Genomic DNA, 13,036 nt, shown 5'->3' on the forward strand with positions numbered 1-13,036 from the left:
ACAAATGTGTATTATTTTCCGTGATCAAATCATTCGACTGGGACATATTCATTCATATTTACTGGCCATACGTGTTAAGAAATTGTCACAGGTCTTTTGTAAACTAATAAGATGTTGTGGATATATTTATTTACTTTTACTTAAGCCCCATACAAATTAAGTCCTACTTTCCCGCCCCAGGAGCCCTGGGATTGGGCTCGATGCGCAATAGTTGCTTGTGCTGGCCAATCATGTGCTCGATGTGGTTGCACTCGCGGAGATGACCCTTGAACTCATCGAGAGTCTGGTAAAGCACCGGATAGAGGGCGGGCAGGAGGCCATGATCCAGGGTCGGGAAGAGATGGTGGAGCACATGGTCACCAAAGTGGGTGAGCACCAGGAACTGCGACCACTTGAGATCACCGCGGTCGATAATCGTGTCCACCTGGAAGAGACCCCAGTCACGATCCTCACGATTGGCATCACCCTCGTGATAGATTTCCGGATCGTGATGCGCCGCATTCAGACCAATCAAGCAGAAGCTAAAGCTGGCTATCGACGTCATCGCGAGCCACTGGCGCACGCAGATCCAAATGCCTAAAGATCCCCCGGTTCCCAGGTATATGGCAATGGGTATAGTCAGTGGCAGTAGGTCGTGCCAGTAGAGGATGTTGGTGTGGCGCAGCGAATAGAAAATACTGCAATATCAATCAATCAAAAGATCACTGATTAGACTTTGTTTACGATCACCGCCTCGATCACACACTCACCGAGTGCCCATTTGTATGAAGAAGGCGAGGGCATAGGCCACCGGCTCCGTGACCCAGGACACATAACGCATCAACTTGCTCTTGATGTGCGGATTGGGCACCCAGCACAGCAAGGGTTCGAACATCGAGAGTTCCAGATCGAAATACGAATTCGGATAGATGTGGTGGGACAGAGCATGGGACACACGCCAGGCGGCAAAGTTCATCATGCCCAGATTAAAGGCGTACATCTGCCAGTTGTCCCGACGATGAAAGTAGTTGTGGGACACGATCACCGTCCAGCAGAGGGCCACACTCGCCAAGACCAAAGCCAAAAGGCTGTTGTATTTGGCACTGGCAATGCCCAACAGGTAGAGCGACACAACGAGACCCAGGTGAATGAGCTAAAAGAAATGTATATTAATATATTATAAATATAATGATAAATTTTAAAGTTATCATATTAATTAGGGTTTCAGCGTGCAAATAATTAAATAATATAATCACACAGGCCGCCGAATACAAGTGGGGGCATAATATTAGGGCTGCGACACGTGAAATGTAAGATTAGATGTTTTTAGTTAGTAATAAATTTATTTATGAGCCGGCAGGTTCAACTTCCTATCAATAAGTAACTGATAAGAATTACTTAACTGATATGAAATGAAATCTAAGGCACGCCCATTTTCAATAAGGTATTTTTTTTTGCAGATTAACACTCACATCACTCTTCTTTTTCGGCCGCTTGTCTATGGTCTTTAGTTGCTCGCGGACTCGCTCCTTTAGCGTCTTGTAGAATCCGCCCTCCTCCAAGGTCAGTGTGTAGATTCTGGGTTCAGCCGCATCCCTCACCTTGTATTTGGCGATCATCTTTTCGGGAGCCGTGGTCAGATGATGTGCCTCAAAGGCTTCGGTGATGTCGGTGCCCTTGGTCTCACGAATCCAGAAGGGACCGCCAGGATGCTTGTCAATGAACGAGGTGAAGTCATAGATGCCATCGTTGATGCGCCACAGTCCTTCGGCTCCATCGTCCTGCCGTTTACCCTTTTGCCAGCTGTGTGTGGTGATTAGGGCCGAATTTCGGTATGTTGGAAACTTGGTGGCAATGCCACTCTTTTTCCACTCCTCGATTACCATATTGCCGAGTCCTTTTGATCCTTGACGTCTGTGGCACAAACTTTACCGATCCGAGCACCTTTCCGCTGGGATTCCAACGACTAACTGAAAGGCACCGGCAGTGGTCCGTTTATTTTATGTGTAGCGCAAATCTCTTTTGATTATATAAACCGAAAATCGAGATTTCCAAACAAAACGTTTCCATTTTGATAAGGCGCCGGTGTTATCAGGAGAGCAGCGCAGCTGCCGCCTTTTAACTATTACGTCTATTTAATTCTCACATATTTTTAGCAGTATGTTCTAATCGCTAATTCATTTGGTGAAATCTCAAGCAGTGGGCATGTCTAAGCACCACATGGGCGGTTCGAGCAGACTTCGGCGACAATAGGTCAGTGCGGTGGCCATAACAATGTTATGGTATCGCGGCAGTTTGAGGCTTCGCTTGGCTGGCGTGGGTCTAGCCGAAAGCAATCAGCTTTTGAGATTGTTGGGGGTAGTCTTATCTCTAAGAGCTCCAATAAAATAAAATAATTTGATAGGAATAAATTCAGCGATTTACTAGGGTTTATTAGCATGGCTACACGTTGAGTTCACTTTTCTTTTGCTTGGTAAGCATAGGTAATCCTTGTACAACTTACTTAATATGAAGCTAAGGATATAAGTATAAGTATAAGTAAGTAATATAAGTGTAAGTATTTATACTTATACTTTTCTTTTAAACAAAGTTCTGACTTATGGGAAAATAATGCAATGCACACACTACTCTAGATCGCAATGCTGGCGCCCTTCAATGTAAGTATGCTTTGAATCTCATTTACATACTGTTACTTTTTCCTGATAAGAAGTGAGAGCCACTGAGAGGAAAGCTTTCAATCGGCGATACTCTCAGAGCTTTACTAATTGATCGAGCGAGTGCGATACGAAAACAAAAGCCGAGCGCCGCTCCAATAAAAGTTCAGTTGGCGCTACGTAAACAAACTTTGCGGTTAGTCTGCATCTGGGGTGTCCAGAACGACCGGTTCTTTCGTTAGGCACTAAGATGAACTTGGGAATCAAACGGCTAGTTATCAGCAACGATTAAGCACTAGCGTTCAAGGTACTTCTGGGGTTAAAATAAACTCCATTTATCAGTGTACATCGATTAACAAACAGTGCACAAAATGACGCCCAATGTTAAGGACGATGGTGACTGGAGAGTATCCGGAATATCCAGAAATTACCCGAGCTATCGCCAGCATCGACCGATTACCAGTGAAAGGTTTGCATCGAATATACCCATAAATTTCAAATTAATTAAATAAAACTACATATTTACATTTTCTCTTGCTCAGCTGGCTGGAGGGGAAAAATGTAGATGACGAGGCCGAAGGTCTTTGGCGAATTAACGATACGCTCTACGACTTAAGCGACTTTGCCGCTCGCCATCCGGGTGGTTCATCTTGGATTGAGTGCACCAGGGGAACGGATATCACCGAGCCCTTCGAGTCACATCATATCGAGGAGCGAGCTCGAGGAATGCTAAGCAAATTCGAGGTGCGAAAGGCTGCAAGGCCAAGGAACTACAAGTTCACTCTTGAAGAGAATGGTTTCTATATGACACTGAAGCGGAGAGTGCGTGAAAAGCTGAGAAAGATCGATTACTCTCCCACTAAGAAAACCGAGGTATTGTTGCGATCTTGACAAGTTACTAAAGTTCCGTCGAACGTAATATGCTTGTTCCCTATGATATACTTATTGTTCTACAATATAATCTTGCAGTTTCTCCATCTTGGCATCTTGGTGTCCGTCTTCCTCTTCAGTTGGGCAGGCACCGTTCTGGACTCATTGATCTTCAAGGGTCTAGCTGGATTGGCACTTTGCTGGGTGGCAACCTCAACCCACAATTATTTTCATCAACGGGACAGTTGGCGGATGTACACTTTCAATCTGACCATGATGAACTTCCGAAACTGGCGAATTTCTCACGCCCTATCACACCATGTTTATGCTAATTCTCTGCACGACCTGGAGATGTCCATGTTTGAGCCGTTCCTATGCTGGATTCCGGATAGTCATTATGCCAGTAAACCTCAACGATTGATCTCAGTGGTTATCAGCCCCGTGGTATATGTGGTCTTGTTCCAAGGGCAGTTTCTCATACGGTGAGTGGCCAAAATAGTTTTCTCTGTATTGTACTAATAGGTTGCATTATATTTTAGCCTGGTCCTTTCCCTGACCAAAAGAAACGTTCTGTGCTGGGATGATCTCATTGGCTTCAGTCTGCCCATTTTTATATATTTATCCACTGGTGTTAGCCTGTTGAGTGCACTTTTAAGCTGGGAAATAATTATATCGGTTGGGAGCTTTATCTTCGGACTTGTTGGTCTCACTGCTGCCCACCATGATCCACGTATTCTACACGATGGAGATGCCCAGCGACAGGACTTCGATTGGGGTCTTTACCAGGTGGACACGATTATAGATCGCGGAGACATCAAGTGGTCGGATCTTCTGGTGCTCACACACTTTGGTGAGCATGCTTTGCATCACCTATTTCCCACACTGGATCATGGAGTGCTAAAGCATCTGTATCCTGAGTTAAGGAAAACCATGAAAGAGTTCGACGTGGAACTGCGGGAGATCAATCACTGGAGTCACATAAAGGGACAGAATCAGCAATTGCTAAGAACAGAGAAGAATCCAATTCCGCCGGGTAGTAAAAAGTTGATGTAGGTGGGTTTTGGAATTGTAGTGATAATTGGGGAGGGTAATGGTTATTCTGGAAAAAGGTTATAATAAAGAATAATATTGGGTAAATTATGCAAAAATGTATATATTAAATACAATGTGACTTAACAGACATTGGTTTTCTTTTATAAAGCATTTTGTTTACCTGTCTAAACAAAACGTGCTCTTAACAAAAGAGCTTTCTTCGATTCTCTTTTTGTTTGCAAAGGTTTGTTAAGAGCACTATAATCATTGTCGCTTTTTTAAGTCGTTTGTTACGCATAATTACAATTATATTTTATAGTTCGGCTTATGAGGTGCTTAAGCAGATCACTTAAAACTACATTAATATTTTAAGAGGTGAGAGTTTGGTGGGTGTTACGAAAATTGGTGAACTACACGAAATATATTTTGATAGTGGGTTTTTGCTGACTCATCTTGACAAAGCAATTGAAAAACGAAAATAGATTTTATAATTAAATTAATTATAAAACTGCTGCCACGGAGTAATCAGGATATGGATTGACCTTTAAAGAAAACTGTTTTAAAAGGAATACAATAAAGTTGCGTTTATGTAAATTAAATAAATTTTTTTATTACTTTCATTTTATTTTTTAATAACCTTTATATATTTCTCTGATAAAATTTATTTAATTTTTATTTTGAACGTTTGAAACGCGTTAGAAAAAAAGTTAGAAAAGAGCGGAGTTGTATATCAAAGAGCAGGTAAATAAGAGTATCAAGAGAATGAAATGTTACCGTCTCTCATCAAGGTATTTTTCGGAATCGAGGGGAGTTGATAAGCAAATCCAATGACTGGCACCAGTTTTTTCACCCATAAATAGGTTTCCGCTTGCCCATTTCTCTTTAGTTTCTATTTCGACAGTGGCCGGACAGGTCATACCAAAAACTAATCAAATGATCGGAGTTCACTTCGTGTTTTTGTTGCTTCTCGGCGTGGTTGCCTCCACCCAGGGAGCTAACATTTTGGGGCTCTTCAGCAGTCACAGTCCGTCGCATCTGATAATCCACATGTCGGTGGCCAAGGCACTGGTCAAAGCTGGACACAATGTGACCGTGGTGTCCATGCTGAAGCCCAAGGTGACGCACAAGGACATCCACCTGATTGTGGTGCCTATGAAGGAGGAGCAAGAACGCATCATGGAAGACCAAATGACCGAAATGGCCGGGCAAAAGAACTCACTGGTCAGCACTATGTATCGCCTTCTAACCAGCATGGATGTTATGATCAATGCCCAGGCGGAACTCCTATCCGACCCTCGGTTTCAGCGCATTTACGAGACCAAATTTGATTTGATGATTTTGGGTTACTTCATCAACGACTTTCAACTGGGTGTCGCCCATAAGCTAAAGGTGCCGGTAATTATTAATTGGATGTCGGCACCTGTTCCGGCAATCGATAAGTATACGGGTAATCCCTCGGAGTTATCCTATGTGCCCCTCATGGGAACTGTGGCCACGCAACCAATGGGCTTCCTCAAACGAACTGAAAACGCTCTCAAATCCCTGCTCTTCGAATTCATTTTTGTTGTGTTTGATTACAAATTGACACGCATTTATAATGACGTCTTTCCGGAACAAGATATGCCCACACTGAAGGAGTTGAGGAAGAATATCTCCATGGCCTTTGTCGGCTCCCACTTAATCAGTGAAGGACCTATTCGACCCCTGGTGCCAGCGCTAATCGAAATCGGAGGAATACAAGTAAAGGATAAGCCGGATCCTCTGCCCAAGGATATCGATCAGTTCATAAGCAATGCCAAGCAAGGTGCTGTCTTCCTGTCACTCGGCTCCAATGTCAAGAGTTCCACTGTAAGGCCAGAAATCGTACAGATCATCTTTAAGGTCCTGTCCGAACTGAAGGAGAACGTAATCTGGAAATGGGAGGATTTGGAGAACACACCCGGTAACTCCTCCAATATTCTTTATAAGAACTGGCTGCCCCAAGACGATATACTGGCCCATCCGAATACCAAACTCTTTATCACACACGCTGGAAAGGGCGGCATTACGGAGGCACAATACCACGGAGTGCCAATGGTGGCACTGCCGATATTCGGAGATCAGCCCGGAAACGCGGCACTGATGGAGAAATCTGGATATGGCCTGGCTCTGGATTTGCTGTCCATAACGGAGGACAGTCTAAGGGATGCCCTGAAAGAGGTTCTGGAAAATCAAAAGTACAAACAAGCTATTGGCCAATTCTCTACCCTGTACAGAGATCGACCCATGACCGCCAAGCAGTCGGTGGTTTTCTGGACTGAATACATCCTGAGACATCAAGGAGCACCCAACTTACAGAGTCCGTCGGTGCACATGAATTTCATTCAGCTTAACAATCTTGATATTTACGCATTAATTGTGACGATTCTGGTCTTATTTGTGCTCCTTACCCGACTGGTTGCGAAAATCGTATGGAACAAATTTGGGGGAAAGGCGAAGATTTCTCAGACCAAAAAGAAACAATAAATTAAGTTAAATTAAGAAATAAATATTACCAAATTGTATTTCATAACTCGCATTCCTGATTACGAAATTTCTCATGCTACTGTATGACGCATGCATTGAGTTATCGATAGCGCCAAAAGATTACTTATTGGCCTAGTTACTTGTTGTTTGGGACAACTTTGAAAAGCCATTAATAGTTTAGCTCATATATTTAAGAAATCAGAAAAAAACTGAAATATTAAAATATTTATATGAACAATTAAAAATGAAATATGTTTTGTTTTTGATTTATTTATAACGTTAATCGACGAGTCGGAGGGCGGATGAGAAATTTGAAAATTAATTTAAAAATTGGCAAAAAGTGGGTGCGTGATTGCTTTAAGATTGAAGGCTCAGCAGGAGCTCAAGATAAGGTTCAGTAGTCCAAAAATATTAAAAAATCAAATGTCATTAAACTATGCAAAACTATTACATAAAGTCTTCATATTCATAATGTATTTAGCAATTTTGTTTACTGATTAGACAATAAATTTATGCTTAATTCTTTTTACCATTTAATCGTGACTCCGGGCTGCAGATACGCTGTTTGACAAAAAAAACCTTTGCGATAGCGATAATCTTATAGCAATTGACCAGTGTGTTTGAACAAACTCTAGGCAGACTTCCCCTATATGCCAAGTCACTACCGCACAGCGAAAGGTATTTTAATATGTTCCCTATTGATATTGCGTTTGCTATATAAGCTAGAACGCTAGAAATATATTATCTTAGTCGTTTACACTCAGTTCAATTGAAAGGTTAATTCAAAATGATTGAATATACTAAAATCGGATTTTTGATTGCATTCCTTCTGAGCACGATGACCCAAAGCAGTGGTGGAGCCAATATATTGGGAGTTTTCGGAACACACAGTCCTTCGCACGTGATCGTGCATATGGCTGTGATGAAAGCCCTTGCTGATCGAGGTCACAACATTACAGTGGTGACCCAGATGAAACCGAAATTGGCGACACATGAAAATATTACCGTGATCATTGCACCGCCGACGGAGGAGAGACAGAGATATATCAAAGAATATATGGCTGAGGTATCTAATGAGAAACCTTCGTTCTGGGAGACCATGGTCAAGGCGATCGTCCAATCTTCCAATCAACTGGAAGGACAATATGAGTTTATGACGCATCCCAATGTCAAAGAGATCTACGAGAATCCAAAGATCAAATTCGATTTGGTGTTTTTGGGATTGATGGCCAACACCTATCAGTTGGGCATTGCTGCCAAGTTGAAATGTCCGGTCATTATATCGTGGGTGGGCATTCCGCTGCCCTTCATGGACACCATTGTGGGTAATGTCAACGATCCATCGTATGTCCCGACCGTAAATGTAGCCCTTAATGCGGGTCAAAAGACCATGGACTTTGGCCTAAGATTTGTGAACTTTTTTAAATATGCCATCATGTGCGTTTTTGAGACAGTATTGGACTATAAGATGAACCAGTTTTACGAGTAAGTATACAACAAAAAACAGAGCTAGAAACAGCAATTGATTTATGAATTCTTTACAGGCGAGCTTTTGCTAATGAATTGGAGTTTCCAAACTATCATGAGATGAAGCGACGAGTTTCCTTGTTGTTCTATAATTACCATTCCGCCAGCGAAGGACCCATCAGACCGACAGTACCTCAATCGATTGAAATTGGCGGAATACAAGTAAAGGAGCAGGCCGATCCTCTGCCCAAGGAGTTGGCCAAGTTTCTTGATAAGGCTGATGAGGGCGCGATATTTTTCAGTCTAGGAACTAATGTGAATACGAATACCTTTCGACCCGATACCGTTGATATCCTGTACAAAGTGCTATCCAAGTTGCCACAGAGAGTTATTTGGAAGTGGGAGGACCTGAAAAACAAGCCAGGAAATGCCTCCAACATATTCTTCGGCAATTGGCTGCCCCAGGACGATATCTTGGCCCATCCGAATACGAAACTATTCATAACCCATGCGGGCAAGGGCGGTGTGGCAGAGGCTCAATATCATGGAGTTCCCATGGTCGCGCTACCGATCTTTGGCGATCAACAGGGAAATGCTGAAATCATGACAAAATCTGGCTTTGGCCGATGGTTGGATATTCTCACAATGACGGAGCATGAACTGGAGCAGACTATCCGTGAGGTCCTTGGGAATCCCGCGTATCGTGAGACGATTGGAAAGTTCTCCACCCTTTACAGGGATCGTCCGTTAACAGCCCGTCAATCGGTCATCTACTGGACCGAGTACGTATTGCGTCATCAAGGAGCCCTTCACCTGCAGAGTCCCCTCATTCACACAAAATTTGTGGCTCGAAACAATCTCGATGTCTATGGAGTAGTTCTCCTGGTCAGTCTTCTACTCATAGTCACTATTAAGTTTCTATTTCGCAAGATTTTAAATGTTGCGATTGGTTACGGTAGTCAGCGGAAAGCGGTGGCAAACAAGCTTAAAAATAATTAATTGGGATCTACAATACCATTAATGGATATGCGAAATTTCAGTTGATATGATGAAACACAAACGTTGTTGTTAAGAATCTTAAAAAAAAATATATAAAAAAAATTAAAGAAAAAGTAACTTATTCACTCTTTTCGTATTTCTTTTTTGCATCTCTTTCTTAAAAAACACTGATTATGGCGAAGACTACTATACAGATAAAAACATTTGCCGGAAAGCATGAGTTTGCACAAAACATCCATTACATATTGTTTATAGGCATGTACTTGAGACTTGTATTTGTGGGTAGATAAGGGGCGATTGCAAAATTGTTCCCTCGCAATCTTAAATCATTGTTAACCAAGTCAGAAACACTTTAAGAAGATGCCCCATACAAAAACCTAATACAAAATTCTGCACCTTAAGCAGAAAAGAAACCATTTATTATTTATACACTTGAACCTAACCTTTAGATACGAATTAGATGCCTTAACTAGGGTAATTAACTGTCGCCAGCCTTTGAAGTGCATGCATTTGTATATATATTATTTTTTTTTTCTTTAAGCTGATGTCATGCACCTTACACAACGTGACAGTTAATGAAATAGCAACAATGATTCCCAGACCTAGAACAACACTCGCTCAACAGGTTGCTTGAGCATTTCCATGTTCTCCCACAGCGAATAATTTTATTTTTAGAGGCCTCCCGCTCGGTTTTTTCTCTTCTCTCGAGAACTATCTCATCGGGTTAAATTCAAATCGGATCGAATTCAATTCTCAGTGATTCGAACGGCGTCGAGGCAGCGCGTGCCGAACGCGTATTGTTTTCCAAATTATTTCTTTATTATTCGAATGGCTCCTATGGGTGTCTCTATATAGACGAGGTATTTAAATATCTATCATAGTTGTTGTGTTAAAAGTCATCAAGAGAGAGCGAAAATTGATGAAATAATAGTTAACCTACAAGTTGACATTGACAATGCGACAAGGTTGCACTTTAACCTAAGTAATTGCAGCCGAAACATTTTAAAAATAGGCACAAGTTTTCTTTTAAAAAACCGCATTTTTCCGGGTTTCAGGAATTCATATATTACGAATAAAATTATTTGTATGTTTAATTTTATGCGTAATATATATAAACCAATGAACATCAATTATATTATATTATAATTATTTAATAATGACCAAATAATTGTACATATACAAATAATTAGTCTTGGAAATATACAAATTACAAGAGAATGTGTCGATTTTCGTCATAATTTAGATTATAAAAGTTTTTAGATTATAAAATATTTTGTTAAATCATATCGATTTGAAAGAAAGAACTTTAATCGCAGATAGAAGACAACGTGTTCCCCTCGTAGTAAATGATTACGAAATTTTTAATAAAATGTATGCTACTAAATAGCAATACACATGCATTTGCAGATTAAACGATCGAAGATATCTTATCAGTCCGCCGTTATCGCCCGAAACCCATTGTGTATAAGATAGTCGCCGGCTGCTTGGAACCATATCAGTTTCCATTCGTACTTGGACTTGAACGGAGCGAGTCATGACACAAAACCGGAGCACATGGATTGGATGCAGCTTGGGCGGCCTGTTGGTCGCTCTATTGGCCCTGCAAACGATGCCACAGGGCACTGAAGGAGCCAACATCCTGGGCGTCTTCACCAGCCACAGTCCGTCGCATTTCATTGTGCACATGTCCATCATGAAGACGCTGGCGGAGAAGGGTCACAATGTGACCGTCGTCTCCTCCGTTCCACCTAAAGTCACCCACAAGAGCATTAACCACATTGTGGTGCCAATGAGTGCCGAAGATGAGAAAGTGCTCAACGATGGTATGGCTGGAATGGTGAAGGAGAAGCCTTCGATTTGGAATACGATGAAATCGATCTTCAGCTCGTTAGCCCTGCTCATTGATAAGCAGGTGGACGTTTTGGAGGATCCGCGCTTCCAGGAACTCTATCTGAACAAGGGCAACAAATTCGACGTGGTCTTCGTGGGATTCTTCTTCAACACGTACCAGGTGGCGTTGGGTGCCCGGTTTAATTGCCCCGTTATAATATCCTGGTCGGGCCCACCCATGATGATGGTCAACGAGGTGCTGGGTAATCCCGAGCTATCCAGTGTTCCCCAAATGCACATTTCCGCGCCTCCCGGTCAGCCTATGAATTTCCAGCAGCGAATGCAGAACTTTGCCAGCACTTTGGGATTCAATGCTCTCAACATCTTCCTGAATCACAAATACAACAAGTTCTATGAGTGAGTACTTATCAATTGACTGACTGAACAAGATGTTTAAAAATATAATTAAATCTAATTCCAATATTTTGTTTTTCAGCCGTCTTTGGAGCAAAGACAAGTCAATGCCCACTTTTGCGCAGGCCAAGAGGAATGTCTCTTTGGCGTTTTGCAATGGCCATGGCATCAGCGAAGGTCCCATTCGTCCGAATGTGCCTGGAGTAATCGAAATTGGAGGCATCCAGGTGAAGAGCAAGCCCGATCCCCTGCCAGAGGACATACAGGAGTTTCTGGAGAAGGGCAAGCACGGAGCCATTCTCTTCAGTTTGGGTTCCAACTTAAAGGGCGAACATATCCAGCCCGAAGTGGTAAAGACCATATTCAAGGGATTGAGCAGCCTTAAGCAGCAGGTGATCTGGAAGTGGGAGGATCCCAAGAACACGCCCGGCAAGTCGGCTAATATACTCTACAAGAAGTGGCTGCCCCAGGACGATATCCTGGCGCATCCCAAGCTCAAGCTGTTCATCACGCATGCGGGCAAGGGAGGAGTGGCTGAGGCACAGTATCATGGAGTGCCCATGCTGGCGCTACCCGTGTTTGCCGATCAGCCGGGTAATGCCGATAAGCTGGTGGCCAGTGGATATGGCCTGCAGCTGCCATTGGCCACCCTGGATGTGGATGAATTCAAGGCAGCCATTAAGGAGGTCATCGAAAATCCCAAGTACGCAAAGACATTGAAGAGCTTCTCACAGCTCTATCGCGATCGTCCTTTGAGTCCTCAAGAATCGGTCGTCTACTGGACGGAGTATGTGATCCGTCATCATGGTGCCGCTCACATGCAGAGTCCCTTGGTGCACATGAATTTCATTGCCAGCAATAATTTGGACATATATATCATCGCCGCCCTGGTGCTCTACATTGTCTTCATCATCAACAAGATCGTGTGGAAATTTGTGTGGCGCAAGTTATTTGGCAAATCGAACAAAGTTTCCAAGGGAAAGAAGGTGAAGAAGCAGTAGGTTGGAAATATAGAAATTTTAACTAATTTATACTTAAAAGATTAAAAAAAAAAAAATAGTAAAACCACAAAAATGTCTTAAGTTATTTGTTAAATAGCTGAGTTAAGCACTCCTTCTGTGCACGAAATTCGGTTATCAATAACCAGCTCATAATCACCATTAACTGCCTATCTTATCCGTAAACTATTCTTATCACCGTTAAACCAGTTAAGTACAAGCAACGTCATTGAATTGAATTATATCAAATTGTAGTGTTGTAGAAACAGTGGCAACAAATTACAGTTG

The 13,036-nt window shown here is 42.3% G+C and overlaps 5 protein-coding genes across 10 annotated transcripts; 4 read left to right on the forward strand and 1 right to left on the reverse strand.

Moving 5' to 3' along the window:
- Positions 1 to 6: 6 nt before the first annotated feature.
- On the reverse strand, positions 7 to 1,954 carry Cyt-b5-r (Cytochrome b5-related). Of its 2 annotated transcripts, none has more exons than NM_001273585.1 (3): positions 1,452 to 1,954; positions 750 to 1,132; positions 7 to 677 (listed from the first exon to the last, which is right to left on the reverse strand). In NM_001273585.1, exons 1-3 carry the CDS (start codon positions 1,863 to 1,865, stop codon positions 164 to 166), a joined length of 1,311 nt encoding a protein of 436 aa, NP_001260514.1. In that variant the 5' UTR covers positions 1,866 to 1,954; the 3' UTR covers positions 7 to 163. The 2 variants fall into 2 exon arrangements, with proteins under 2 accessions (NP_001260514.1, NP_477154.1); NM_057806.5 differs by having other exon boundaries at positions 99 to 677.
- An 846-nt stretch (positions 1,955 to 2,800) lies between these two features.
- Positions 2,801 to 4,677, forward strand: CG17928 (uncharacterized protein). 2 transcript variants are annotated; one of them, NM_001273586.1, is made up of 5 exons: positions 2,801 to 2,940; positions 2,997 to 3,102; positions 3,176 to 3,506; positions 3,603 to 3,985; positions 4,043 to 4,677. In NM_001273586.1, exons 2-5 carry the CDS (start codon positions 3,005 to 3,007, stop codon positions 4,554 to 4,556), a joined length of 1,326 nt encoding a protein of 441 aa, NP_001260515.1. In that variant the 5' UTR covers positions 2,801 to 2,940; positions 2,997 to 3,004; the 3' UTR covers positions 4,557 to 4,677. The 2 variants fall into 2 exon arrangements, with proteins under 2 accessions (NP_001260515.1, NP_609810.1); NM_135966.4 differs by having other exon boundaries at positions 2,801 to 3,102.
- Positions 4,678 to 5,443: 766 nt separating this feature from the next.
- On the forward strand, positions 5,444 to 7,242 carry Ugt37C2 (UDP-glycosyltransferase family 37 member C2). 2 transcript variants are annotated; one of them, NM_001273587.1, is made up of 1 exon: positions 5,444 to 7,242. In NM_001273587.1, the coding sequence occupies exon 1, from the start codon at positions 5,469 to 5,471 to the stop codon at positions 7,038 to 7,040; it is 1,572 nt and encodes a 523-aa protein (NP_001260516.1). In that variant the 5' UTR covers positions 5,444 to 5,468; the 3' UTR covers positions 7,041 to 7,242. The 2 variants fall into 2 exon arrangements, with proteins under 2 accessions (NP_001260516.1, NP_652629.1); NM_144372.2 differs by having other exon boundaries at positions 5,444 to 7,060.
- A 585-nt stretch (positions 7,243 to 7,827) lies between these two features.
- Positions 7,828 to 9,506, forward strand: Ugt37E1 (UDP-glycosyltransferase family 37 member E1; the record flags this gene model as incomplete). Its single annotated transcript, NM_144371.2, has 2 exons — positions 7,828 to 8,525; positions 8,585 to 9,506. The coding sequence occupies 2 exons, from the start codon at positions 7,828 to 7,830 to the stop codon at positions 9,504 to 9,506; spliced, it is 1,620 nt and encodes a 539-aa protein (NP_652628.2).
- Positions 9,507 to 10,257: 751 nt separating this feature from the next.
- On the forward strand, positions 10,258 to 12,817 carry Ugt37D1 (UDP-glycosyltransferase family 37 member D1). Of its 3 annotated transcripts, none has more exons than NM_165193.2 (3): positions 10,258 to 10,366; positions 10,894 to 11,753; positions 11,833 to 12,817. In NM_165193.2, the coding sequence occupies exons 2-3, from the start codon at positions 11,041 to 11,043 to the stop codon at positions 12,749 to 12,751; spliced, it is 1,632 nt and encodes a 543-aa protein (NP_724013.1). In that variant the 5' UTR covers positions 10,258 to 10,366; positions 10,894 to 11,040; the 3' UTR covers positions 12,752 to 12,817. The 3 variants fall into 3 exon arrangements, with proteins under 3 accessions (NP_724013.1, NP_652627.2, NP_001285989.1); NM_144370.3 differs by having other exon boundaries at positions 10,914 to 11,753; NM_001299060.1 differs by lacking the exon at positions 10,258 to 10,366 and having other exon boundaries at positions 11,001 to 11,753.
- Positions 12,818 to 13,036: the final 219 nt, after the last annotated feature.

This window comes from Drosophila melanogaster, chromosome 2L, assembly GCF_000001215.4.
Source record: "Drosophila melanogaster chromosome 2L".
Taxonomy (NCBI): domain Eukaryota; kingdom Metazoa; phylum Arthropoda; class Insecta; order Diptera; family Drosophilidae; genus Drosophila; species Drosophila melanogaster.

Excerpts from the sequence above, each read along its gene's own strand:
- Cyt-b5-r (NM_001273585.1), bottom strand. The coding sequence starts at position 1,865 with ATGGTAATCGAGGAGTGGAAAAAGAGTGGCATTGCCACCAAGTTTCCA. Across the intron at positions 1,133-1,451 it reads GGCCGAAAAAGAAGAGTGAT|CTCATTCACCTGGGTCTCGT; the intron begins GTGAGTGTTAAT and ends CATTTCTTTTAG. Across the intron at positions 678-749 it reads TTCATACAAATGGGCACTCG|TATTTTCTATTCGCTGCGCC; the intron begins GTGAGTGTGTGA and ends TTGATATTGCAG.
- CG17928 (NM_135966.4), top strand. The coding sequence starts at position 3,005 with ATGACGCCCAATGTTAAGGACGATGGTGACTGGAGAGTATCCGGAATA. Across the intron at positions 3,507-3,602 it reads CTCCCACTAAGAAAACCGAG|TTTCTCCATCTTGGCATCTT; the intron begins GTATTGTTGCGA and ends ATAATCTTGCAG. Across the intron at positions 3,986-4,042 it reads CAAGGGCAGTTTCTCATACG|CCTGGTCCTTTCCCTGACCA; the intron begins GTGAGTGGCCAA and ends ATTATATTTTAG.
- Ugt37C2 (NM_001273587.1), top strand. The coding sequence starts at position 5,469 with ATGATCGGAGTTCACTTCGTGTTTTTGTTGCTTCTCGGCGTGGTTGCC.
- Ugt37D1 (NM_165193.2), top strand. The coding sequence starts at position 11,041 with ATGACACAAAACCGGAGCACATGGATTGGATGCAGCTTGGGCGGCCTG. Across the intron at positions 11,754-11,832 it reads AAATACAACAAGTTCTATGA|CCGTCTTTGGAGCAAAGACA; the intron begins GTGAGTACTTAT and ends TTTGTTTTTCAG.